The following is a 26,631-nucleotide window of genomic DNA, read 5'->3' on the forward strand; positions in this document are numbered from 1 at the left end:
GATGCCTTCTTTTGTAAATTGCCACTTAATAGACTTTGCAGCAACAGCCAGCATTTATAAACGTTTGCATATGTTAATTCATTTAATCCCCCTCAACAATCCTATGGGATAATTCCTGTTATTATTCCCAGTTCACAATTGTGGAATCTGAGGGACAGCAATGCTAAGTCACTCGCCCAAGGTGGCACCAGTAAGGAAGCTGGAACTTGAACCCAGGCTGACTAGATACAGAGTCTTTGGCCCTTGTTTGCAATATATGAGCTCAGCAGATATCTAAGCCTTGATGTTGGAATTGGAAGCAAGTGAAATAAATGTCTATTGCATGTAATATGATATGGTTATTGTAGATGCAAATTGACCCCATCTTATGGTTCTTCAGGACCATTTTGCTTCTGCATTCCCAAGTGTATACAGGATATATTTCTTATCCTTTCCCTCTCCACCTATCAAGTTTCTTATCAGTTGTTGTATCTCTGGTTCTCTTCAGCTTGACTTTGGGTGGCTTTCTCTATTCTTCACCTGCCCCAATCCTCCCCACCTTGCATAGCCATCTTTCAGTCCATTTTCTCCTCCACCATTCCAACTAGAAGCAACAACTTTGACATCAGAATTCTTAATATGCACACAGGACAATGAGCAGCTGGCATTTTCTTCCACTTTTTGTAGTTTTGCCTTCATATATTTATATCTCATCTGCTTAAGCACACTGAACACTTGAAGTCAGTGTCTTCTTGCATATTCGTTTTTTTATTTTCTGTCCTTGAAAATATGGGGTTCTGTCATATAATTAGCTCGTGGAATTCGCTGATGTGAGGGTGGATGGAATGATGGCGGGAACTGGGAAGGCTGTTCCTGGCACTGTTGTCCAGGTCTTAATCTAAAAGATACATACATCCATATCTATGTCCAGACTTGAGACATTTCAAAGTAGTTTGTCAGTGGTTTAAGCAAGAGATTATGACTGCTCAGTTATCTCATAACATTTTTTAGCTATGTAAAGAAAACGTTAATCGAGAGTGTTGAGCAATGGGTTAGAACCTAGGTTGTAGGTAGAGTGAGTTGTGACATCTGCATATAGACCTTGGTTCAGAACTAGATGGTCTCAGCATCATGAAGTTCTGCTTTCTGGTCTCAGGTTGTGAATCTAGCTACTCAGTGTCTACACACTCCTTTACCCACAACCTGGTTCCTTCTTTAAAGTCACTGCTTTTGTGTTTGTGTCATTCTGTGCTCTAGATCACCTATGTCATTTGTAGAGTAAATGTGTAATCCACAATTTGATCGCTCGCTCTCAATAGACTACTTGTATTTATTCACCTTTTCTTACTTGTAAGTTTATCATCTTTAAGCAGCCCTTCATGAAATCTTGAGCAACTTTTCTTGAAACAAAGCTTTAGATATTATTTGTATATTTTTGGATAGGTACTGTGCAAGTTAATTTAGATCTTGTATCCTATCTTCCTGTTCTTTATTGATTCTGCCAATGTTTTTGAGTCCTTTCAGCATTTTGAAATGGTCGCTGTAGCTACTATGACATGACTAGACATAGCCCACTTATTGAATTGGACTGAATCTAGTTGATCAGCCACTCTGCAGAGGCTGAAATTTAGGACTGTGAATGATAAAGGCTCTGTGTTCTAGGCCAGCATGCCTTGGAAAGTTCCCAGGGGTCCCAGGACCTAAATGAGTTTCAAAGATAGGGACAAATTGGGAGAGGTAGATGGGAAAGAAGAGCAAAGCCCAGATTCCAGTGTTTCTCTTTGTTTTCATATTAATCTTATCTTTGCCATTGTAGAAGCAAAGAACTCGGGAGCTAGAAAAGTAAAAAGAGCATCTCTGCTAATGGAAGAAACAAAGAAAAGAGAAGAGTTATTTTATGCTGAGTGGCTTAGTTGAAGACCTTTTATGCTGAAGTTAGCTCATGCATCTCTTCATTTTCTGTATAAATTAATCTCATCTTTGAAAACATTACAGTTGCTTGGAAAATTGTTCTGGGATTTCCATACCTCCCCTTTTTCCATTTTTAAGTAAGCATCTACATTCTGACTAGAATTGTTCCCTAGTCACCAAGAGATTTTGCAGCAGTAGAATTTCATGCCACCCACTTCAGCAGTTCATGGTTAAAAAAAACCTCCAGATTAGGAGTATAATAACGGTCACTATTCAGGTTACAGGGTTGTTAACACATGCCATCTCTTACTCTCACCCTGCATTTGGTGGCACAGAGCAGGAGGAAGTGTTTAAGCTGAATGAGGAGTTTCCCAAGTGTGTGTGGGGGGGGGGGGCACTTTGGTGGATGGTAAGGGAATGATGCAGAGCAAATAAGACGGAACGGGAGCAGGTGTCTAGAGAAGATTTCTCGCATGCCATAGTGGAGAAGGATTTGAGTCATAGACAAGAGCAGGGTGCAAATTCAACCTGCTTTCTACTATAGCTGATCCTTCAGAGCTTGTCCTTCTCTTGGTTATGGTGATTAGAATCACAGTTATAAAATTTAAAAAGGTAGAGTTTCTTATAGGTGGAAGCCCAATTGCTCCTGAGTCCTTACTGTAAAAATTATATGAGATAAAATATAAAGTTAAAATATAAATTTCTACATATGATCTTCATATACAAGTGTTAATCCCAACTTCTCTGCCCCCTTACCTCATTTTACATTTAGAAATTGCTTTAAATGCGTAAATGATGCTATCCCTTTCTATTTAATTATTTGGAAATAGATTCAATATTTATCGTACATTCCTAACTGCCTATGTACATTTAATATGGACATGTGTATAATTAGTGAGTATTAAGAGTCTAACTAACTATGAATAATCTATATTTTACTTATCATCCAGTTAATGTCTTAACCTAGCCATGGCTTATGCACTTTGTAATCCTGGTTGCTTCATTAAAAAAAAAAAAAGCCCAAGCATGTCTGATCACCATTGTTTTGTTCCATGTTTGAGTATCATTTTGCAGGTCCATTTTAAAGAATTGTTGTCTGTAAGGCAGAATGTGGTAACTATGAATATAATGTGATGGAGTGAGAAAAACAGCACAATCAGTTTAGAGAACTTGCCTCTGGGTGCCAACTCCAATATGCTTGTCCCTTTGTGGATCTTCTCTAAGCCCAGTTCTCACCTTCCTGAAAATGGCAGAAGTGGGTCTCATCTCTCTGACCTCAGGACTAGAATGGATGAGTGAACAACGCATTGTCTTTATTCTCTCTTCCAATTCTGAGACACTGTGTTCTTGTTATCCAGCACCATTTCTGAGTATCACTGAGCCCTAATAAACACTACAAGGATGCTGCAGTCACTCTCTCAGCCAGGTGAGAATTACAGCTACACAATTGCTGCATACACCTGCCAAGGATGAATTCTGAAATTGGCCTGGCTGGTAGAAGGTGCCGGGAGCACGGTTATCTTTCTCAAGTGCCCACATGTACTCTAGAATATGCATCTACATCCCATCTCTACAAAACTTGGGTTTGTAATTATTTCAGTCATGAGGCAGTCTATACAAAGTTAGTTGCTATTTGCTAATGGCAAGTACTATCATTTAAAAGTTAAGTTACCCTCATTAAGTATCTTTGGGGAAGGATAACACTTCAAAGAGGAGAAAAGTTTGCTTCATTTGGTTAGAACAAAATGCCACAGAAGTTCATGCTGCTAGTTGGAACAATGTGCTGGACATTACATTTAATTTTCTGAAAAAGAACAAAAGATGCAGAGATAACAGGAGGCTTTCTGGTATCCGCCAAGCTAGGGCCCTTGAGTTTGTAGGGGGAAAATCTTCGTATTGGTGGTTGTTCAGACTTGCTCAGAACTGGAATAGCAACTTGGAATCTAACCGGGTCAGAGGGCAGACAGACCTCTAACTTGAATCCTGGACTCTGGAGTCAGCTGATTGCATCTGGGACCATTTGGGTGGAGTTCCCGCCACATGCCTGGGTTGGAAAAATGGTCCAGAAAGATACTCATCCTGGCCCTAAATGCCAGGTTAGCCCTGATGACCAGCCCTCTGAGCCTCATGTCAGTCTGCAGCCCATAGCTGTAATTCTGGGCTGCATTTCCAGATCTCTCCATGGCAGCCTCTCTCCATGCAGGCCCTAGCATTTCTGTCTCAGACTGAGCAGGAGGCTGCTTTTCTTAGTGTATAGATATATCCACCTGACATTGACACCCTGCTACCAGGCAGTAGCAGACAAGGAGCAGGCAGAAGGCTGTTGCCAATGTTGGACCTCCACAGATCATGTTTGGCACTGGAGGGAATCTCCACAGCTTTGCCACTTGCTGTCCACTGCCTGGCTTTGCCTGGGAATTGGGGTGAGGTTGAACTAGAGATGAGTGAAGAGGAAGTCAGCATGTGGCGTTGGTGAAGGCAGAGGTAAGTGACAGGTGGTGAGGGAGACATTACAGTGATCCTAATTCTATGTATCTATTCAGATATTTGCAAAGTGAACATATCTTTAAGGAGTTGAATCAGGATTTCTAAATATTTACTGATAGGAAAACTCCACAATAAAATTTTTTTGTGAAATTGAAAACCCTTTAAGAAACTAACAGACTGGCCTGTGTGCATTCATTCCGAGCAGCTTTCTGCATCAAAGATACAAAAGAATTTTAGACAGGAAGAAGCACCTTGTTTACAGGTCAGCGATCTCTTGCCTATTTGCCGGGATTTGCTCCTTCTTGCAGAAAGGAGCTGGGCAATGCTGACTCAGGGCATGCTGCCAACCTGCCCGAAACCTCTTTGACTTTGCTGCTCCCACACTTTGTTCTGTGTTCTTGCTGTCTTCTTGGAGCCCAGCCTGGGGACATGACATAGGGCCCATTTCTCTTCTTTTGGTTTCCAAACTGATTTTTTTTTAACTCCCACTCTGGAGTAGGAGCTGGGTGCTCTTTCTCGAGCACAGACACCAATGTCTGACCCTCTTGCTCCTTTCTGACCATACTTCCCTCCAAATGGGGTGATTTCAGTCTCTTCTAGGGCAGGTTAGCCTGGAACTCCATCATTTAAATTCACATCATCTGTGCTTTATGGCTGTGCCCAGAATCCTTCTGGTAGAAGGCTTTGGAAATGCAGTAAACCATGTCTCGTGCAATCAAAGTCTCTGCTTTTAAAACTCAGAATCCTTTCTTTCATCCTACACGTCCATAAATCCACCCTTGAGCAAGAATACTTGGGGCATGGGTAAGAATTAAAGGAAGCACAGGGAACATCAACAGCAACTAAAGAGTAACCCTGGCTGTGGTAGCAAAAAAGACCTTCTGTGTGCCAAAAATACTTCTGAAACATGTGCCTATACACTGTTGTAGCACAGGCTTTCAACTTTAGGTCATGTTGCAAAGCAGATGAAGATTTTGACCTGGGCTACTCTAATGTTTTTCAGGGTTTCCTTTCACTTCTTATTTTCAAATCTGTCTGTTCACACAATTATGTCTAGATCCTGACTCCCAGGCATTGACTGTGAATTGGAGGCTGAGAATTAAATACATTAAAACATACACCATACTTTGCTTCATGAGATAACCAGGCCAGTCAGCTGAGATTAAAAACCTTTTTTTTTTTAGAGACATGGCAGTGAGTATTGTTTGTGTTTGCTACTTTACAAGTCGGGTTGATATCAAAAGTCAGCTAGGACTGCCCTATCCTTGAGAAAGCCAGAAACTTGGCTTATTAATACACACACACACACACACACACACACACACACACACACCTGCCCCCTTTACCATTGTCTGATTTTAAATTGTATGTCCCACTGAGTTTCAGCTTCTGATTGCAGGGTCTGCATTTGCTACTTCTGCTTTGCTCTGAGACAACCCAGATCAAAAGTCCCCCCACTGGTTATTTCCAGGGAATACATCTTCTTCACCACACCCTGCATGAGTTATGGTGAAAATGCTCAGTTGGCATATCAACCTTTGCAGAAATGTGTATTATGCTTGATTCCAATGGGCCTGAAGGCAGAACTTGAGCCATTGGGTAGAAATGCAGAGAGGCAGATTGAAGCCCAATACATAGAAGAATATCATAACCCTGGATGATAGAAGGGCAAGGAGTGGGACCCCATGGGCTTTGGAGTTGGGAAGACTTATGGGAATAGCAGCTCTGCCTCTCTTGAGGGGTCTGCTCAGGGCAAGTTGCCTGGCCCCTCTGAGTCTCAATTTTCCTTATCAGTAAACAAGGCCAACCCTTTTAGCAGCTGTTTTTCAGAGTTGCAGTGAGACTTAACTGAGATCGTATATGTACAGCTCCTGGTTAGGTGCCTGGCCCTAGGACAGTCTCCGTTTCTCGTCCCTTTGCTCTTTTCCCTTCTTTTCTTATTCTACCCTTTTTTTAAACTGAAAAAGTTGGGAGTATTCTACGATAGGTTGGGTGGCCACTTGGCTGGGCCATGGAAGATGGGATGACTTGTATGAGGAGTGGTTAGGCAAGGATTCGTTGCTGATTTAGTGTTGTGTAATTTTTAAAGAAACCGTGACCTTTCTTCAAAAGAAAGCTTGTAGAGAAGCCCAATACATAGACCACTAAAACAACAAGGATGCTTTCTCACCTGCCATGCAGGAGACCCAGATTCGATTCCTGGACTTTGCACCACCAAAAAAGAAAGAAAGAAAATGAAAAGAAAAGGAAAAAAAAAAACAAAAACCAAGACTGCTGTGGTTGAAATTGAGTAGGAAGGTAGACCTTTGTGTGCCTTTGCCCCTTAAATGCTAGAGACATCGGTGTCCACCTTTTGAAAGCCATGGAACAGGTTAAACTTTTTTAGCAGTCCTAAAACAACCTGGTGACTTAGCAGACAGTCTGGGGAAATAGAAAGAGGAGACTGTATTATAAGCCTGGCTGGAGGACTGACCGTGACGACTGGGTTTGTGTTTCAGGTGTCTCCCTGTGAGAGGTGCCGCTGCGAAGCCAACGGCGAGGTGCTGTGTACAGTGTCTGCCTGTCCCCAGACGGAGTGTGTGGACCCCGTGTACGAGCCCGACCAGTGCTGCCCCATCTGCAAAAATGGTATGTGAGCCTGCCTGACGGCTGGGTGCCCCCCTACCCCCTCTCACAGAAGATGCATGTGAGTTGGCCACTGGATGGAACGTATGTGGGTATGTGGGCTTAACTAAATGTGTGCACATTGCACTCCTGTGCATGTATGTGTAATCTTGAGTACACAGGGTGCAGCCTAGAGTTGCTGTGTAGTAAGATGTTCTCTCTGCTACAGCTGTCAGCCACGGTTTATGGAAGTTATGTTCTTTGGGGGAGAACTTTCATTTCCACCACGGAGGAAAGTCACTTATTTTAATTTCACGTTGTTTGTTCTTGCAAGGCAGTTTCTCTCTTTCTAAGACAAACCAAAATGCTGGATGGGCTCATTTACTTTTTATTACTTAGCGAATTAAACTTGAAACCTAATTGAATATTTTTCATAAGCAAATTAGGCAGGAAGAGGGCTCTCTTATTCCCATTGAGAGTCCCTGGTAGATCAAAAGCTTCGTCTGCATTATTAAAAGGAAATGGCAGGATGTCTTTGATGATAATTTATAAAGGGAGAGTGTTTCCTTATCCTGGCTCAAGGGAATTACTCTGTACCCGAGGTACCGAGAGCTGTCGTGGGCATCACTCTTTAAGAGGGTATTTGACAAGACCGTGTTCCTGAGGAGGATGGGTTAAGGTTTTCGGTTGGAGAAGGAAGCATAATAAAGATTCGAGCATGGCTCAGAAGAGAGCAAGTTCATAAGACGCAACTGTAGTCTTTTAGTGTCTAAATATCTTCCCTGTCCAGACAAACTGGGCTTGCTTTACATAGTCCCAAAGCATGGACTTGATGGGTGGAAGCTACAGACTGGTTCAGAAAGGAAAATAATTCTAGTGGTCTGAGTATATCAGAGAAGGAATGAACTAACTTGTGAGGTTGTCAGCTCTTCGCTGGTGGGGTTCCTGGATTGACACTTGATAAGCATGTCGTGGGGTCTTTGTAAGGGAGGAGCAAATGCTGAATGAAGGGTTAGACTGGTATGCCATTACTGAGACAATTCTGAGATTCTGTAATCATGCCAAGCAAAATTGTTTGAGTTGTGAGCTTTTCGACCAGGAACCCACTGATATTCAGATCGAACCACCAAAACTTGTTACACTTTTGAAAAAATAAATAGGAAAAGAAATGAAGTTCCTCTTAAAGAAGGATCATTCTGAGAGAGCAACTCACCATATTTAAAGATGTGAAGGATGAGCTCGATAATGATGGAGACATATGTAACATCCTCTGAGTGTAAGGGGACGGTGTCAAAAGAGTTGTTCCCGATAGCAATTTTCTTCTGTGTGTCCTAAGAGAAATGGAAGCCAAGGGGCATGATCCTATTATACTGAGAAGGAAGAGGCTTCGAAGCATGGACTGAGCTCTTTAAGAAAGTAAAGTCACAATACTAGCTGCAAGGTGGAGGGAAATCAATACTGTTTGTCTTCATTAGTGTTGGTTAGGAATCATAGAGGCAAACAGGCTTGGGGTTTGCAGAAGGAGAAGCAGATGGAGAGGCCAGCTGAGTCATTTTTTACTGTGGAGTTAAGGAAGCCTGCTCAAGGGCCCACGTTGATACCTACTGGTCTGTTAGGAAATCATCGTGCTCAGTTTTCAGAAGCAGCACTCTGCAGGCTGAGAAAGGATGGGAGGAATGACCTCCTATTCAGTCAAATGATAAGTAGTGAGTGGCTTAGATAAAGGTTGTGCGAATATTTCACAGCTTAAATACCCAAGATAGTCCATGTTTTTCTTGTCAATTGATATAAGAAGCAAAGTTTTGGCATTAGAAAACTGGGGAATCCTATTTCAGATGTTTGCAAATTACTAGAAGACTTGATTTTCATTGCTAAGGCTTTTTGTCTCTGCCTTTTCTTTCAGAACAATGTCAAACCTGCAGAAAAGTTGCAATAGTTATATGTGAACACTTGTATACCCTTCACTGTATATACCAATTGTTAACACTTTGCCATACTTGCTTTTTCTCTTTCTATATCTATGTTCGTTCCCTCTTTCCCCATCTCTCTATATAAACCAACACCATCAATAGTTTTACTTCTTTGTTCTTTCCCATAAAACACACAGAAAAGCCTCTACCTATATGACCATCAGTATGAAAGCTACTGAGTCAAGTTCAAGATTTCTTCATGGTTCTTTTTGTCATAAGAATATATTCCACTTAGGACATAAGGGTCAGAGTAGTATATTTAAAAATTATTTAAATTAAAAATTTTGAAAGGTTGTAGGTTAAAGAAAAGTCATGTATAAAACCTACATATACCCCCCTATTATTGACACTTAGCATTGGTATGGTACCTTTGTTACAACTGTTAAAAGAATATTAAAATATTGCTGCTGCCCATAGTTTACATTAGGTGCATTGTTTTTCCTGTGTACTACCTTATTAAGGCCTTGTAATGGTGTCATCCATTTGTTGTTATCCGTGAAAGAACATTCTTATTTTGTACTATTAACCACAGCACATCATTCACAACAGGGTTTGCTGTGTTTATACAGCCCCATGCTCTGTCTTCTAATTTTCTTTCTAGTAACACACATGACCCAAACTTCCCTTTTCGACTGCATTCGCCAACATAATTCAGTGCTGTCAATTACACTCAAGGTAATGTGTTAGTATCCCCATTGTCCATTTCCAAACATTTATGGTAAACCTGATTAGAAATTCTGCGCAAATCAAACATCAATTCCCCTCCTTCTACTACCATTTTATCCCCTGATGACCTGTGTTCTAGAATATGATTCTGTCAGTGTCCTTATTATGATTAGCTCATATCAGTAACCCCATACTATAATTGTCCTATTGCTTCTGATTTATTTCACTCAAAATAATGTCCTTAAGGTTTGTCCATGGTGACACATGCATCCGGACTTCTTTCTTACAGTTGTGTATGTATTTACCACATTTTATTTATACATTCATAAGATGATGGACACTTGGGTTGCTTCTGTATTTTGGCAATTGTGAATAATGCCGCTATGAACATAAGTGTGCAAATGTCTGTTTGAGGGCTTGCTTTCAGCTCCTCTGGGTGTATGTTTAGCACTGGGTTTCCTGGATCATCCTACCTCAGTTCTATACTTAGTTTCCTGAGAAACTGCCAAAATGTCTTCCACAGCAGCTACACCATTCTACATTCCCACCAGCATTGAATTAAGAGTTTCTATTTCCCCACATCCTCTCCAACACTTGTCGTTTTCTGTTCTTTAATAGTGGCCATTCTAGTAGGCATAAAATGATACCTCATTGCGGTTTTGATTTACATTTCCTTAATACTGATGCTGATCATCTTTTCATGTACTTTTTAAGTATTTGTATTTCCTCTTTGGAGAAATGTCTATTCAAGTCTTTGCCTTTTCTTTTTTATTGGGGTGTCTTTTTATTGCTCAATGGTAGGATTTCTTTATATATTCTGGATATTAAGCCCTTATTGGATGTGTGATTTTTCAAATATTTTCTCCCATTGAATAGGTTGCATTTTTACTTTCTTGACATAATTCTTTGAAGCACAAAAGTTTTTTGTTTTTTTTTTTTTTAACTTTGAGCCAGTCTCATTTATTGTATCCTTTTGTTGCTTGTGCTTTGGCTGTAAAGTTTCAGAAGCCATTGCCTACCACAAGATTGTGAAGGTGCTTTCCTACATTTTCTTCTAGGAGTTTTATGGTTCTGATTTTTAAATTCAGGTCTTTGATTATTCTGAGTTAATTTTTGTAAAAGCCCTGAGACTTTTACAAAATGAATGAAAGTCCTCTTTCATTCTTTTGCACATGAATATGCAGCTCTCCCAATACCATTTGCTGAAAAGTTTATTCTGTCCCACTTGGGACTTGGTAGCCTTGTCAATGTCAGTTGGTCATAGATCTGAGAGTTTATGCCTAAACCCTCAATTCAATTTCATTGGTCGGAATATTTATCTTTATGGCAGTACAATGCTGGGTTTTGTTTTGTTTTTTTGCAATGCTGTTTTGATCACTGTAGCTTTGTGATCTGCTTCAAAGTCAGGAAGTAGGAGTTTCCAACTTGATACTTTTTCAGGACACTTTTAGCTATGCAGAGCCTCTTCCTCTTCCAAATAAATTTGATAATTAGCTTTTTAAATTCTGCAGAGTAAGTTGTTGGAATTTTGATTTGGAGTGCATTGAGTCTTTAATTCAATTTGGGTAGATTTGACTCTGTAATGATATTTAGTCTTCCAATCCATGAATGCAGAATGACTTTCATTTATTAGGTCTTCCTTGATTTCTTTTAGCAATGTTTTCTGTATGCAAGTCCTTTATATCCTTGGTTAAATTGATTCCTAGATATTTGATTATTTTAGTTGTTATTGTAAAAATATGTTTTTTTCTTGGTTTCCTTCCATATTGGCTCATTACTAGTGTATAGAAACTACTGATGTTTGCATGTTGATCTTATATTTTGCAACTTTGCTGAACTCATTTATTGTATCTGGTAGTTTTATTGCAGATTTTTCGAGATTTTCTATATATAAAATCATGTCAACAGCAAATACTAAGAGTTTTACTTCTTCCTTCCCAATTTGGATGCCTTTTAAATGTTTTTATTGTAAGATATAGCATATATACAAAGGAAAGTAAGAAAAGTACACTTCAATGAGTAGCCACAGAACAGATTTCAGAGTTTGTTATGGGTGACCATTCCACTATTTCAGGTTTTTCCTTCTAGCTGCTCAAAACCATTGGAGACTAGAAGGAATATTAATATAGTGATTCAGCAGTCATGTTCATTTGTTAAATACTGTTTTCTCTGCTATACTGCCTCCTTCTCCTTTGATCCTTCTCCCAATCTATAGGGATCTTTAGGCAACGGCTGATCCAACTTTTTCATGTTGAGAAGGGTGTTGATAGTAAAGGATAGTGGGGTGCAATTTATAATCTTGGAGAGGCTGGTCCCTCTGGGTTTCAGGATTTATCTGGCTTAGGAACCCTCTGGAAATTATAGGTTCCAGGAAAGCAAACTTAGTGCATGATACTTCGTTTATAGAGTCTCAATTTGAGCCTTAGGAGTAGTGTTCGTTGGGGGTTAGCAAACCATGGTAATTGGTGCTATCTAACTGAAGCTTGCTTAAGAGTAGCCTCCAGAATAGATTCTTGACTCTATTTTTCTGTCTTAGCCACTGATGCCTTATTTTCTTATGCCTCTTTTCCCCTTTTTCATCAGGAAGGCATTGTCTATTCCATAGTCTCATCCCCAGGAATCATGCACCATGGTGTCAGGAAGATTTTCACCCCTGAATGTTATGTCTCATGTAGCGGAGAGGGTATGATTTTCTTTGCAGAGTTGGGCTTAGAGAGAGAGAGGTCACATATGAGCAACAAAAGAGGGTTCCTGGATGCAGCTCTTAAGTTTAATTATAGGTAGCCTTAGCTTCTCCACTACAGAAATACGTTTCATAAGGGCAAGTCTCAAAATCAATGGCCTAGCTTATTTCTTGGGGATCCCTAATGGTTGAGAGGGTACCCAGGGTTTTCAGGATGTGAAAGTTAAATAGTTTCTTTTTTTTTCCTTTGGACCTCCCAAGAGACTCTACCAATACTTTTTAATTATGAGCCCACCATAGTCTGAGATGTATCCGGGTAATACATTAAGCTATATTATACAGAATTATAAGTCCTTGTTTGTATTCTGGACTCCAGGAGTTTGGGTCGTTTAAAAGAGTTATCCAATCAGGTTGATTTAGATTGTGTATTACAGAAAATTTAGGTTCTAGGCATAATAAACCACTCTGCGAAGAATTCTTTATCCAGCCAAGTAGTACTTCAAAACTGAGGGAGAGATTAAATCTTCAAAGATAAATAAAGACTGAGAGAACTAGTCAACAAGAGACCTGCCCTACAAGAAATACTAAAGGAAGTCCTGTCAGCTGAGGGTGCAGAACTGAGGAGTAACAGTAAGAATAATTTAAAGGATAGAAAGAAAGAGATAGAAAAGAATATATAGATCTTAAAAGTAAAAAATGAAAGATAAGATGGTAGATTCAAGAACTGCTTATATGGTAATAATTTTGAGCATTAATGGATTAAATTCACCAAATAAAAGACACAGATTGCAGAATGGATTAAAAAACATAATCTACCTATATGCTCTTTACAAGAGATGCATCTTAGACCCAAGGGCACAAATAGATTGAAAGTGAAAGGATGGAAAAGATGTTCTATGCAAACAAAAGAAAACAGTAGTAGCTATACTAATATCATATTAAATAGACTTTAAATGTAAAGATGTCATAAGACACAAAGAAGGACACTACTTAAAAAGGGATAATTCACCAAGAGGAAATAACAATAATCAATATTTAGGCTCCTAATCAAGGAATTCCAAAGTACATGAGGCAAACATTGTCAAAACTGAAGGTAGCTATAGATGTTTCAACAATAATACTGGGAAACTTCAATATACCACTCTCCACTATAGATAGAACAACCAGACAGAGGATCAACAAGGAAATAGAGAACATAGCAATGTGATAAATGAATTAGATCAAGTAGACATAGATAGATAGATAGATAGATAGATAGATAGATAGATAGATAGATAGATCATTATATCCCCAAACACTAGGATACATATTCTTCTCTAATGCACATGAAACATTCACCAGGACAGATCATATGCTGGGACGCAAAACAAATACAAAGTTAGTAAGATTGAAATTATCCAAAATACTTTCTCTGACCACAATGGAATGAAGCAGGAAATTAATAATCACCAAAGAACCAGAGCTTTCACAAATACACAGAGATTAAACAACACATTCTTAAATAATCAGTGGGTCAAAGAATAAATTGCTAGAGAAATCAGTAAATATCTGAAGACAAATGATAATGAGAATACAACATATCAGAACTTATGGGATGTGGCAAAGGCAGTGCTGAAAGGAAAATTTATTGCCCTAAATGTCTATATTAAAAAACAAGAATAAGCTAAAATCGAAGACTTAACTGCTCACTTGGAGAAATTAGAGAAAGAATAACAAACTAACACCAAAACAAATCAAAGAAGAGAAATAACAGAGATTAAAGCAGGAATAAACAAACTGGAGGAAAAAAAAACAATAGAAAGAATCAACAAAACCAAAAGTTCGCTTTTGAGAAACTTGATAAAATCGAGGGACCCCTAGCTAGATTGACAAAGGAAAAAAAGAGAGAGGACACAAAACAAAATCAGAAATCAGAGGGCAGTCATTACCATGAATCCTGAGAATACTATGAACAACTATCTGTTAGACAACTTAGATGAAACACATGCCTTTTATTTCTTTTTCTTGCCTAATTGCTCTAGCTAGAACCTCTAGCACAATGATAAGTAACAGTGGTGACAATGGACATACTTGTTTCTCCTGGTCTTAACAGGAAAACTTTCAGTCTTCCATGGTTGAGGATGATATTAGCCATGGGATTTTCATTTATGCCTTTTATCATTTTGAGGAAATTTCCTTTGATTTCTATCTTTTGAGATGTTTTTATCAAGAAAAGATGCTGGATTTTATCAAATGTTTTTTCTGTGTCAGTCAAGATAACCATGTGGGTTTTTTTTTTTCCCTTTCAATTCATTAATGTGGTATATTACATTAATTGATTATCTTGTGTTGAACCACCCTTGCATATATGGGATCAAACCCATTTGATCATGGTGTATAATTCTTTTAATGTGCTGTTGGATTAGATTTGCAAATATTTTGTGGAAGATTTTTTACCTCTGTATTCATAAGAGATATTGGTCTGACTTTGATATTAGAGTGATTTCGATCTCATAGAATGAGGTAGCACTCCCTCTTCAGTAATTTGAAAGAGTTTGAGCAGGATTGGTATTAATTCTTCTTGGAATGATTGGTAAAATTCATCTGTGAAGCCATCTGGTCCTGGGTTTTTCTTCATTGAGAGGTTTTTGATGACTGATTCAATCTTTTGTCATTGGTTTGTTGAAGTGTTCTATTTATTCTAGAGTCAGGATAGGTTGTTTGTGTATTTCTAGGGATTTTTCCAGTTCATCTAAGCTTTCTGTTTCGTTCTACACAGTTGTTCATAGAATCCTCTTATGATCCTTTTAATTTCTGGGGGATCAGTAGTATCCTTTCTCTCATTTTTATTTTTATTTGCATCTTCTCTCTTTTTTCTTTTTCAGTCTAGATAATGGTTTGCCAAATTTTATTGATCCTCTCAAAGAACCAGCTTTTGTTTTGTTAATTCTCTCTATAGTTTTTTTTGTTCTGTTGTTCTCAATTTCATTTGTTTCAGCTTTAACCTTTGTTGTTGCTTTCCTTCTGCTTGATTTGGGATTAGTTAGCTTTTCTTTTTCTAGTTCCTTCAAGTGTTCAGTTAAGTCTTTCATTTTAGCTCTTTCTTCTTTTATAATGTAGGCATTTAGGGATATAAAATTTTCCTCTCAGCACTGCCTTCACTGCATCCCACAAGTTTTGATATGTTGGTTCTCATTTTCATTTGTCTTGAGATATTTACTGATTTCTCTTGCAATTTCTTCTTTGACCCACCAATTATTTAAATGTGAGTTTAAGCGTGTGAGCTCCAAATAATTGTGAATTTTCCAGTTTTCCATTTGTTATTGATTTTCACCTTCAATCAATTATGATCAGAGAAAAGTGCTTTCATAATTTCAATATTTTAAATTTATTGAGTCTTGTTATGTGACTCAACATGTGACCAATCCCAGAGAACAATCTATGAGGACTTGAGAAGTATGCATATCCTGCTGTTTTGGGGGCAGCCTGAAAAAGCTGGGACCCAGCTATCTAAACTCACCAATAGGGGGCAGTATTAGTACTCAGCTTTGTCCCCACCCCCATCTTAGGGAATAGTGTTTACATATCCCTCCCCATCTGCAGGAGCCAGCTAGGAGCCAGATCTCAGGTGCCCAGCCTTGAGAATGGGGGATGGGCACCATCAGTTACTGCTGAGTGATTTACTCGTATTTTTTTACCTCAGTGTCTCAGTCTCTTAATCCCATTCTTCCCTGAGTACTGCACAATGCTCCCCTGGACTCTAGCCCCAGAACAGTTGTTTCAGACAGTTTCTAAACATCTGCTAGCTGTTTCTGGCAGAGGTGTGAGCTCTATAGGTTTACTCCTTCATTTCCCCCAGAAGTTCTCCCTGAATTGATCCTTTATCCTCAATGGATGTCTTAAAATTTTACAAAGACATAAAGTCATTTGTTTCTGTTTGTGTTCAATTTTTGTCATTTAAGATGCAATTTTAGTCTTTGAACAAGGAAAAAATGATTAAATATAAACAAGGTATATAAATAACACATTCTCAGAGATGCACAATATGTTTTAATATGCATTGATGGTTTGGGGAGACAGGAAATGATTATCACCCTGATGATAAACCTCCAGATGTCCATCTGTCCCATCTGTACTTTGTGAGGCAGTATGGGATGAAGTGGGACAAGACTTTTGTGATACCACATTAGGTATTACAAGAAGGAGAATGAATATGTTTTAAAAACTAGAATAAAGGGTAGTTCAGTGGTAGAATTCTCACCTGCCATGTGGGAGACCTTGTCTTAATTCCAGCCCCATGCACTCCCCCACTTCCCAAAAAAATTGAGAACAAAATTCCCTATGATATACATATCACGTATTTGCCTCTGTGAGGGTATATGCATAGATAGAAAAATACATATATGTAGACAGACATATAAAAAAAGATTTATATTGCAGAATGATTTGCATTGAAAGCTTTGACCCAATTATATACAAACATAAACTTATTTTATGAAATATAACTAAAAATAAATTTAAATTTGTCTGATCACCTAAGCACTACTAAGTTTTGCTAGAGTAAAAGTACCAGACAGAACTTGGCTTTCAACTATCTCTAGTTGTAGTGTATTCTGACTTTGACAGGACAAATACAGTTTAGAATTATGACTAAAAGAGATTTGCTTGAAAAATAAATAGAATTGCTAACAGAAATGAATGCTGTATAATAACCGACTGAGTATAATGACCAATTTACAGTGGTCAAACCAAAACATTGTTTTCTTGTGTTTTGGTAAGACAAAATTATATGTCTGATATATCAGAGATTAGAGGACATCAAAAATGGATGTTTTATATGAAATTAAATGCTCGGATAGATTTGGCATAGATGAAATATGAAGGTTTTAACTCTTGAGCTCAGCAATATGGTCTTTGCCCCCATACTCTAATATCTTGACATATAGTATTAAATAGCTCTTTCTCCCAACAGAAAGAAAATTACAATTCTATTCCTACCTGTCAAAGTCACTTGCATCAAAGGAGCAAAATTTTGAAACCCAGAATGCCTTGAATATAAATAATTTTATATAAAATTTAATTATATTTTATATAAATGTATTTGATCACAAATCAAATACAACTAATATATTCACTGTGTTGACTTGAGTAGCTTGATCTCCTAAGGTTTTTCTTTTGATAAATTGGATGTATGTGTGTGTGTGTGGCATGTTTTTTTTCCAGTGATACAAAAACTGTAAGTGTTATAGAGACCTTCAAGAGTTCAGGTTTTCTCTGGTGATGGATACACTTCGAAGGTTCACAGTATGAGCCCCTTCGTCTTAAATGTGCTTTTGAACTTTAAGATACGAGACTCTTGGGGGTTTCCCATTCGAAACCAGAAGACCTCCATTCTGCACGTGTGGATACAAAGAAAGAGAACTGACAAAAGTAAGACCCAGGTTTTGAAGAATGAGAACCTCATAAGGATTAGCTGTGCTGCTTAAAAATGGCCCCCCAGAGGTGTTAAGATGTATACCACTGGACAAAGTTACCAGATATAAAGATTGCATCATTCCCTGAAGTATGAGTGATACTTGATGATAGTATTCTTCACAGAAAATAAATATGTCTATTTCTTGTAGGAAAGTGAAAACTTAGTATGAGACTTTTAAGTTTAAAACTGAGATTCAAATAATTTGAGGTAGAATCATGGAAAATATGTGAAATACACTGAATATAAGTAGACAGGGTTTTGGGTTTTTGTTTTAACTTTTCCTGTGTATTTCAGAGAGTAGAAGGCTAAGATCATAATGAAAGTTCACATAGTGAGTTGGAATATGCCCAGCATTGTTCTAAATATAGTGTTCTAAAAGACTATATGTACTCATTTAAACCTCAGAAAAACCCGGTAAGGGAGTATTCCTGCCTACGGATGAAACAATCAGGGCACAGAAAGCTTAAGTAACTTATTTCAGGTCATACTGTGAAAACAACCCAGTGGATATAAGCCATTGGTAGGTGCATCTTAAACAATCCAAAATTGTGATTCTCTTTAGCTCTCCTGACAAAGTTTACCTATTAATATCATGATTGTCGCAAAAGAAGAATAACAATTAAAGTCATGATAGGGAATCAGATATATACAATATGAATACTTTTTCCTTGTCTTGGATGGAAATTTTACCTAATGTGATTAAATTCCCATTTTGGTTTGTTGATGTTGTTTTGTTTTGTCTTTAAATGGAAATAACTCATGAGGCTAATATAGTTCTAGTGACTTTTTCAGATAATTGTCAACTCATCATAGGGGAATAATGTATAATTATAGTTTTGTAAAGTCTTGTTTATTACTTAATTATTTTAAATTACTTTGTAAGATACAGACACCAAAATTCACTTTTTGTGTGTGTACCATGATGAGTTTGACAAATGCATATTGTCATGTAAGCAGCACAATTAAGATACAGGAAAATTTCTTCAATCCCCAAAATTTCCTTGTGCTACCCCTCTCTAGTCAAACCCTTCTTATTCTCTGATGATCACCAACAGGTTATCAGTCTTATAGTTTGCTTTCCCCAGAATGTCATAAAAATGGTATCATATAATGTGTAACTGTTTGTGTCTGATTTCTTTCACTTGACATAATAGTTAAGATTGATCCAATTTGTTGCATATATCAATAGGTTGAATCTGTTTATTGTTGAATAGTATTCCCTTATATGTATATACCACAGTTTGTTCATCTGTTCCCCAGTTGAAGAATTTCTGGATTTTTTTCCAGTTTTTGATGTGATAGACATTCATGTATAGGTTTTTTGTGTGAACATAAGATTTTCTTTTACTTGGATAAACATCTAGGAGTGGGATTTCTGGGTCATATAAAAGTGCATATGTGTAACTTTATAAGAAAATGCCAAACTTCTTCACAAAATGGCTGCATAACTTTGCATTCCTGATAGTAGTGTATGAGTGTCAAGTTTCTCTGTATCCTTGTTATTCAGAAATGTCATTATGCAGTTTATGGAAAATTCTAATGATTCACTCAAAAGTTAGAATTCATAAAGGGGAATACAAAATGAGAATATTGAAATATGTATTTGGCTATATCTTCCCAATCCAACTTAATAGGCATGTTAGATTGAATTATGTACCCCAACAAAACCATGTTCATAACGTTAATCCGCATTCCCATAAGTATGAACCCATTTATAAATAAAACATTTCAGAGATATTATTTTTAGTTAAGGTGTGACCCAAGAGAATCAGGGTAGGTTTTAATCCACATTACTGGAGGCCTTTTAAAGGGAAGAAACTCAAAGCCAAAAATCAGAAGGAAATCACAAACAGGAAGCAGAAGTTGGAAGTCAGTGGAAACCGGAAGAGTAGACACAGGAGAGAGAGATGGCCAGGTGATGGGAGGTGGAGATGCCAGCCAAGGAACCTCAAGGATTGCCTGCAGCCAGCACCAGAACTCTGCAGTCTTCAGGAGGAAGCGTGGTCTTGCCAGTGCCTTGACTTTGGACTCCTAGCCTCCTAATCTGTGAGCTAATAAATGCTTGATGTTTAAGTCAGCACATCGTGGTATTTGTCTTAGCAACCTGGTAAACTAGGAAAACAGTGCTCACAGTAGACCTGTAAAACTTGAAATGTGAAATGAGAATATTTTGAGCCTTTAAACACATTTTCAGATGCCTTCATTGTTCTCAGGGTTCTTCTAGAGACTTGAGAGTTTATAATATAGAACTGGTAGTAGTATTTTAAAAGTTGGGGGAAAAAAATCACATTAGAGAGAAAATGACTTTGAATGACAAGTGAAATCAGGAAACATTAATTCAGAAATGAGCTATCATCCTGTACAGTTAGTTCTTAAAAGGTGTGTGGTATAATTGATGGTGAATTTTCTAAGAGTCAAAGCAAAAAAAATGTAGTAAATAGTAGCTTCAAAGAGAGATATGCCACATGTCTGCTTTATGTGGCACTGAGGCCTGGAGGAAATGTCTTCCTGGGAAACAGTTTCCCTAAAAATAAATACATGCATAAATGAATTTAAATAAGTTTTATTCAACTTCTTTTGATTGCCTTCCCTAATGGAAGCCAAGAACTCAGCTCCAAAGTGCTAACATGCTTCTTCTCTATGTGTCTGCAGTTTTACCTTAATTTTGGTTTTGTGGAAATAATGTCTCTGATAGCATTCCATTAATCTTTATAAAGCCCAGTGAGCATCGATTATTTATTCTTATTTAAAGAAGCAGTTGAATGCCTTCAGCCTCTGTAATATGTATTTTCCATGCTGTTCCTCATCACTTTCTAAATTGACATTAATTTTGGGCTTGCTGTTGTCTGTTTCAGAGATCTTCAGCATCACCAGAAGACAGTTCAGAGAACTCCCTGGTTCCCTTATTTCTGACAAATTACATAGACAAGAGGAATGCATAGGGTTAGATAAATTCAGGAATTTGTTTTCATCTCCTCTGGAGATCTTTGCATCAGCAGCTTTTTTGTAAATTTGAGAATAGCTCAAAGGGGCGCTTTTATTTATAAACATTGAGGCAGAAACTTTTTTTAAGATAAATAAATCGACTAAGACATGAACTGCCTCAAAGTAGTTACTGCCAGTTTATTATGATGAAATGCTTTTCTGAGTTAAGTGCACTTCTAAATTTATAGTCAAAAAGTGTTTGACAGTGGTTTTATTTGGAGGTTTTATTTGCACAACATCATTCTAGTTCTAATCACTTCTTATTCTGAGTGTATGAATTGTGATGATATCATAATTTAACATATCTCTTTTTGTTGAACATTTGATTGAGAAAATGTTGTGCGTATGTCGCTTCTATAAAGCACTTAGGTGTTTATCACTCGTCTCATGGTGGATACAAACATGAATCAGGTTATGATGCCTACTGTTTTAGTCTCCTTGGTTGCTCAAGCATATGCTATGCAATAGGTTGGCTTAAACAGTGGAAATTTATTAGGTCGTGGTTTTGAGGCTAAGGGACAGTCCAAATCGAAGCTTCATCAAAGCAGTTCTTTCTTCCAGAGGACTGCTGTTGTTGGGCTCCTCTGTGCCATAGCAAGGCACATGGTGGCCTCTCCTGGCTGCCCCCTTTTCTTCTGGGTTTCATCGATTTCAACTTCTTGCTTACTGTGGCTTTCTCTCCATCTGTTCAAATTTCATTCGCTTATAAAGGGTTCCAGTAATAGGATTAAGACCCACCCTGACTGAGGTGGTCACACATTAACAAGGTCCTACTTGTAATGGGTTCACACCCATAGGATGAACAAAGCTCTGAAGTATAGCTCCAGGCCACCACACTGCCTTTGATGAACTCATAGTCTAGAGGAGAGGTCATCTTGTGAATAACTGGCTGTTGTTTTACTTGGAGTTATGATGAAATGGTGTAGGAGCTCAGGGTAAAGAAAAATAAGTAATGCTATAGTAAACATCTCCATGTATATGACTTTATTTGGTTTTGAATTATGTCGTTAGGATAAATTCCCAGGAGTGAGATTGTCAAGTCAAAGGCTTAGAACATTTTTATGACCCTGATATATATTGCCATGTTGTTTTATAAAAGGTTGTGGAAATTTATAAAGTCCTACCTTTTATTATAGCCTTGCTAACCTTTTATTAATATAATTTATGGAAATGGTGTCTCATTGTATCAATTTTAAGCAGCACCTAAACTTAAAAATATTTTGGATGACATTTTGTTACACTGTATTATATTTCTCTACCTTCTTAACTTTTAGTATAATTTAAAAGAGTCTTGATGACTGAAACCACTGATAGGAAAACTGATCCTAGGACTGCCCGGTAAATGCAATGAGATCTTCAGATTGACTTTGGTCACATAGCTTGATTTCTCTGTGTCTTTTTTTGTCATCTGCAAAATGAAGGTATATGAAATACACTACTTCTGTTGTAATAAAAAGATATATATGCTACATGTGTGGGTGTTTTGTGACAATGTAATGACAGGATGGATTTAGCAATTCTTCATTAATTCATTCGGCAGATATCGTTTTCTGTATGCCACAGGAGACATAATGGTGGCCAGGGAGCCCCCCAAGGTATAGAGTATGTTGAGGGAAACAGGCAGTTTTTCCAACATATGACAACTGAGGTGAGGGAAGGAGGCCCATAGCCTTGTTGGAGAATGGCAGGAGGTGCTCAGGGAGACAGAAAAGACCTCCCAATGGGTGGTGTCATGAAGAATGGCTGTGGGGCCCATAGAAGGGGGAGAAAAATAAGGAAAAGCTTGCTAACCGTAGGGCAGGGGCTGAGCCTAGGTGGTGAGAGAAAGTACTAAATAGTCTCCTAAGCCAGGAGTTAAAATAAGTTGGGAACTAAGATGGATTGAGCTGTATTTGGACACGTTCTTTGTCTTGGCCCACATTCTGGTGGGTGGACCCATTTGTAATGGAGATCTTTTCAAGAAGTCTCTTCAGTTAAGGAGTGGCCCCACGGAATCAGGTTGGGCTTTAATCTGAATTACTGGAGACTTTTATAAGTGGAGTGAATGCCAGATGGAGCGAGAAGCCAAGAGAGGCCGCCATGTGCATTGCTGTGAGACAGAAAAGCCAAGGATGAGGGATCAGCAGCAGCCAACCCCAGAATGCCAGAGTATTCAGGGAGAAAGCAGCGTCTCCCTAATACCTCAATTTTGAACTTTTCCTACCTTTAAAGTCATAAGCCAATAAATTCCCATTGTTGAAGCGACCCTTGCATGGTGTTTTTTGAGTAGCCAGGAAACTAAAAGAGGAACTGCAAGGCGGGTGCTTAAGAATAAGTAGCAGCTAGTTCAGGACAGATCTTTAAGCCTTGTCAGGGGGTTAAATTTAATTCTGAGGTAATGGAAAGCCTGAGGATAGTTTTTAGAATGGAAGTGAGACAATTATATTTGAAGTATAAAATGCCATTTTGGTTGTGGGTTCAGGAAAGAGGCTGCTGGAGTGATTGAGAAGAAAGCTAACAGTGGCCTGCATTTGGACAAGAACAGTGGCCATGGAGAAATAAGGTACGTTCAAGAGATCCCTCAGAGGCGAAGTCCACGGAATTTATGGCTGAGCTTTAGAAGAAAAGTTTCAAGAGTTTCGGATTTGGGCAAAGGGAGAGATGGTGGTTCTGGTTTTCGAGACGCAAAGAATGGGAGGAGGAGGAGCAGGTGGTGGGTACAATTGGAAAATAAAGGTTGCAGATGCCCTCTGGTAGACATCTTGAGCTTTCACAGTAATTGTAACTCCTTGAAGAAAAAGTGTTGGCTTTGAAGCCAGGCCAATCTGAATTTCCTTCTAAATCACTCTGTCACCTTTTTCATTTGCTTATCCTTTTAAAGTCCTTCACCTGGAAAATAGGAATAATCTCTGTACAACCCTGGCAGGCTAACTATAAGGACTAAATAAATCAAATGCCTAATAGTAGTCTTGTTTTAGAGACTCAAAACTGTTTTCCTCCATGCCTGTGTTCCCCAACCCCCATGTTTCACCCCCAGTCACGCTTCTTGAAAGGAATATCCATCACGAAATTTTCTTCCAAGGAACCCCCAGAAGCATACCGTGAGCACTGAAGACAGTGCAGGAGCAGTTGGCCCAGCCTCAGCCAGGTGAACCAAGGCCGCAGAAGAGGTTAAGTTTCCAGCTCTATTTCTCAGCAAGACCCTTTATCCTCTGGAAGATTATCCATTCATATATATTCCTTTACCATTATTCATCTGTTAAAAGCTGCTTGGTTATTAATACCCTGGTCTAAAATATTTCCAGCCTGTGTCCCCAGTAAAAGGGAAATCAATTGTCACAATATACAATAAAGCTATTCATCCCAGGACAGATATCTCTACCACATCCACAGTTTGATCAATGACACCATTACCAGAGGTAACTTGAATTGCATCCAAAACACTTACATGGGATGCATCCTAGTAGAATCGATCTGTCATTGGGAGACAGTGTGAAGACAAATAGCCCTGTGGATGGCTTGCCCAATCTGTCTGGAGGAGAATGAGCCAATGAATATTCTTAGGAAGGATTTTCAGTGGGTGCTTCCAGGGAATGTAAAATACCCTCTTTGTTGATCAGAAGACACGTTCTGCTCTCTCACTCACAGTGAAACCCAAACCTTTTATTTGTCTTTCAGGAAGATAAAACTTCAGGTATAAAAGAGTCCGTTACCCCAGGAGGTAGCCACAAACCTCCAATTCTGTAAATTGCATCTTATCTTTTCTAAAACAAATGTCATCACTTAAGAGCAGTTACAATTTGGTAATCCTGACAGCTGTGAACTGAATTTATCTTTAATCACACATTCACTGAGTATCTATTGAAAACACATCAGGCATGATTGAGCAAAACATTATTATATGGGGGAAATAAACATGACAAATTCTTAAATTAGGAAAGCCAGTATTTTTTTATAATAAGAGTGGTGTGATTCTGAAAAGTATGTCTGTATTTTAACATATAAGTCATTCCTATAATATTGGTTTTAAAAAGTAGTTGCTTGAGCATGGGCCACTGTGACTCAACAGGCAGAGTTCTCTCTCATGCCAGAAACCCGGGCTCAATTCCTGGTGCCTGCTCATGTTAAAACAAACAAACAAAAAGTAGTTGCTTGAACTGCTTTTTGGCCATTGGAAGAGTATGCTTTAAAGTAGGTATAAAGGTTTCTCTTGAGACTTCACTCAGAGAAAATACCTATTTCTAGGGCCTGTCTGCATCCAGGTGAGCTTAGGCGAGAACTTCAGGGCTTAGAAAAATAGGTGGACATTGAAAGAAGGTAGACTTGAATTTAATGCAAGGAAGAATTTCCTAATCATTAGAGCTGTTCCTCAGAAGTATTTATGGGCTGGGAAGCCAAATTCAAAACTAAATGCTTCCCAAATTGGGCCAGATGACTTAAAGAGTCCTTCAACACTAAAAAGAAATCTATGACTCTTTGAAACTAATGCATAAATTGCTCAGCCATCATTATTCAGTAATCCATTTTGGGTGTTCATTAAGACAAATGTTCTGTTCTCTGATTAATTCATAGGTTTTCTTTTGCCCCCCCATCTTAGTTACATCAGTAAGTCATTCTATAAATTAACAAGATAAATACTCAAAATGTGTTCCCTTAAGCATTCTCCTCGATGTTGCCATCATCTGTTTAACACTCCCAGTATATTTTCTCAATGTCTGTTTACTTAAAATGGTTTGGAATGCAAAATTAATGAGCAATAAAATCTGAATTACAAACAGACACACACACAGACATACACACAACCTGCATTCTCCTTATTCTTTGGAGACCCACAGAGAGGAGTTGCCACGGCACCTTCCCGTAAAGTGGAATGGAGCAAAACACAAAATCCAGACAAGGGAATCCCACCCATTTTTGAAGGAGAGCTTAGAGTCGGCAGTAGAGGCCCGCATTCTGGTTCCACTCACTGCTGCCCCTGGCGGCAAGACAAAGAAACTCACCTGCCCGCTCAGAGCCTCACTTTCCTCATCTGTAAAATGAGGGTAACAATACCTTTCTGAGATAAAATGGAAGGGAATAAACATGAATGTGTCTTTACAGATTAAAAAGAATAAATATTATTTAAGATGGGGAAATTCTTCATAAATGGAATAAATGTAATTTATATTTACAAAATCCATCTACTTCTTAACAATTAGATTTTTGAGACCTTCTAACCTGGCCCCTTGGAAAAGACTAGACACCCCAACACAACACACAAAAGACTTCAACATATCCACAAATATTCTGTCACCTCTGCGCCTATCAAGCCTCTTGTATAAAAAGAAATGCTCACACATCCCCTTGTCTGTTGTTTTTTTTTAAGCTTTTCTCCTTTGCTAGAGAAGCTGTGGGTTTATAGAACAATAATCCACAAACACCGATTCCCATACACCACCCCACCACCAACACCTTGCCTTTGTGGGCTTATTAGTCAGGGTTTCCTAGAGAAACAGAACGAACAGGAGAGATCTGTAAATATGAGATTTATAAAGGTGTCTCACACAACCGTGGGAATGGAAGTGTCCAAAATCTGTAGAGCAGCCTGTGAAGCTGGCAGCTCCAATTAGGGTCTGGACAAACTCCACAGGAGAGACTCGCTGGTTGAAGAAGCAGTGAATCTAATCTGTCTCCTTCCTTAAAAGTCTTCACCTGATTGGATTATTTAGTTGTGGGAGACATGCCTTAGTTGAGCTCAGATGTAATGGCCACAGGTGCAATCAACTGACTGATGATTTAATACACCAGCCTTCTGCTTTGTCAACCAGCCAGGAAATACCTTGCAGCAATGGTCAGCCCAGTGCTTGCCTGACCAGGCCACTGGGCCTCATCACTTGGCCAAGTTGACACCAAAACCTAACCATCAAGGTGTG

At 38.4% G+C, this 26,631-nt stretch overlaps 1 protein-coding gene across 1 annotated transcript in view; it reads left to right on the forward strand.

Annotated features, from left to right (window-relative positions):
• Positions 1 to 26,631, forward strand: part of VWC2 (von Willebrand factor C domain containing 2) — a 133,977-nt gene that overhangs the window by 18,806 nt on the left and 88,540 nt on the right. Inside the window, exon 2 of the mRNA XM_077162208.1 lies at positions 6,876 to 7,005. Coding sequence (XP_077018323.1) covers positions 6,876 to 7,005 — 130 coding nt within the window. The remainder of the gene's footprint in view (positions 1 to 6,875; positions 7,006 to 26,631) is intronic.

The sequence above is a fragment of the Tamandua tetradactyla genome, chromosome 1, assembly GCF_023851605.1.
Source record: "Tamandua tetradactyla isolate mTamTet1 chromosome 1, mTamTet1.pri, whole genome shotgun sequence".
Taxonomy (NCBI): Eukaryota; Metazoa; Chordata; class Mammalia; order Pilosa; family Myrmecophagidae; genus Tamandua; species Tamandua tetradactyla.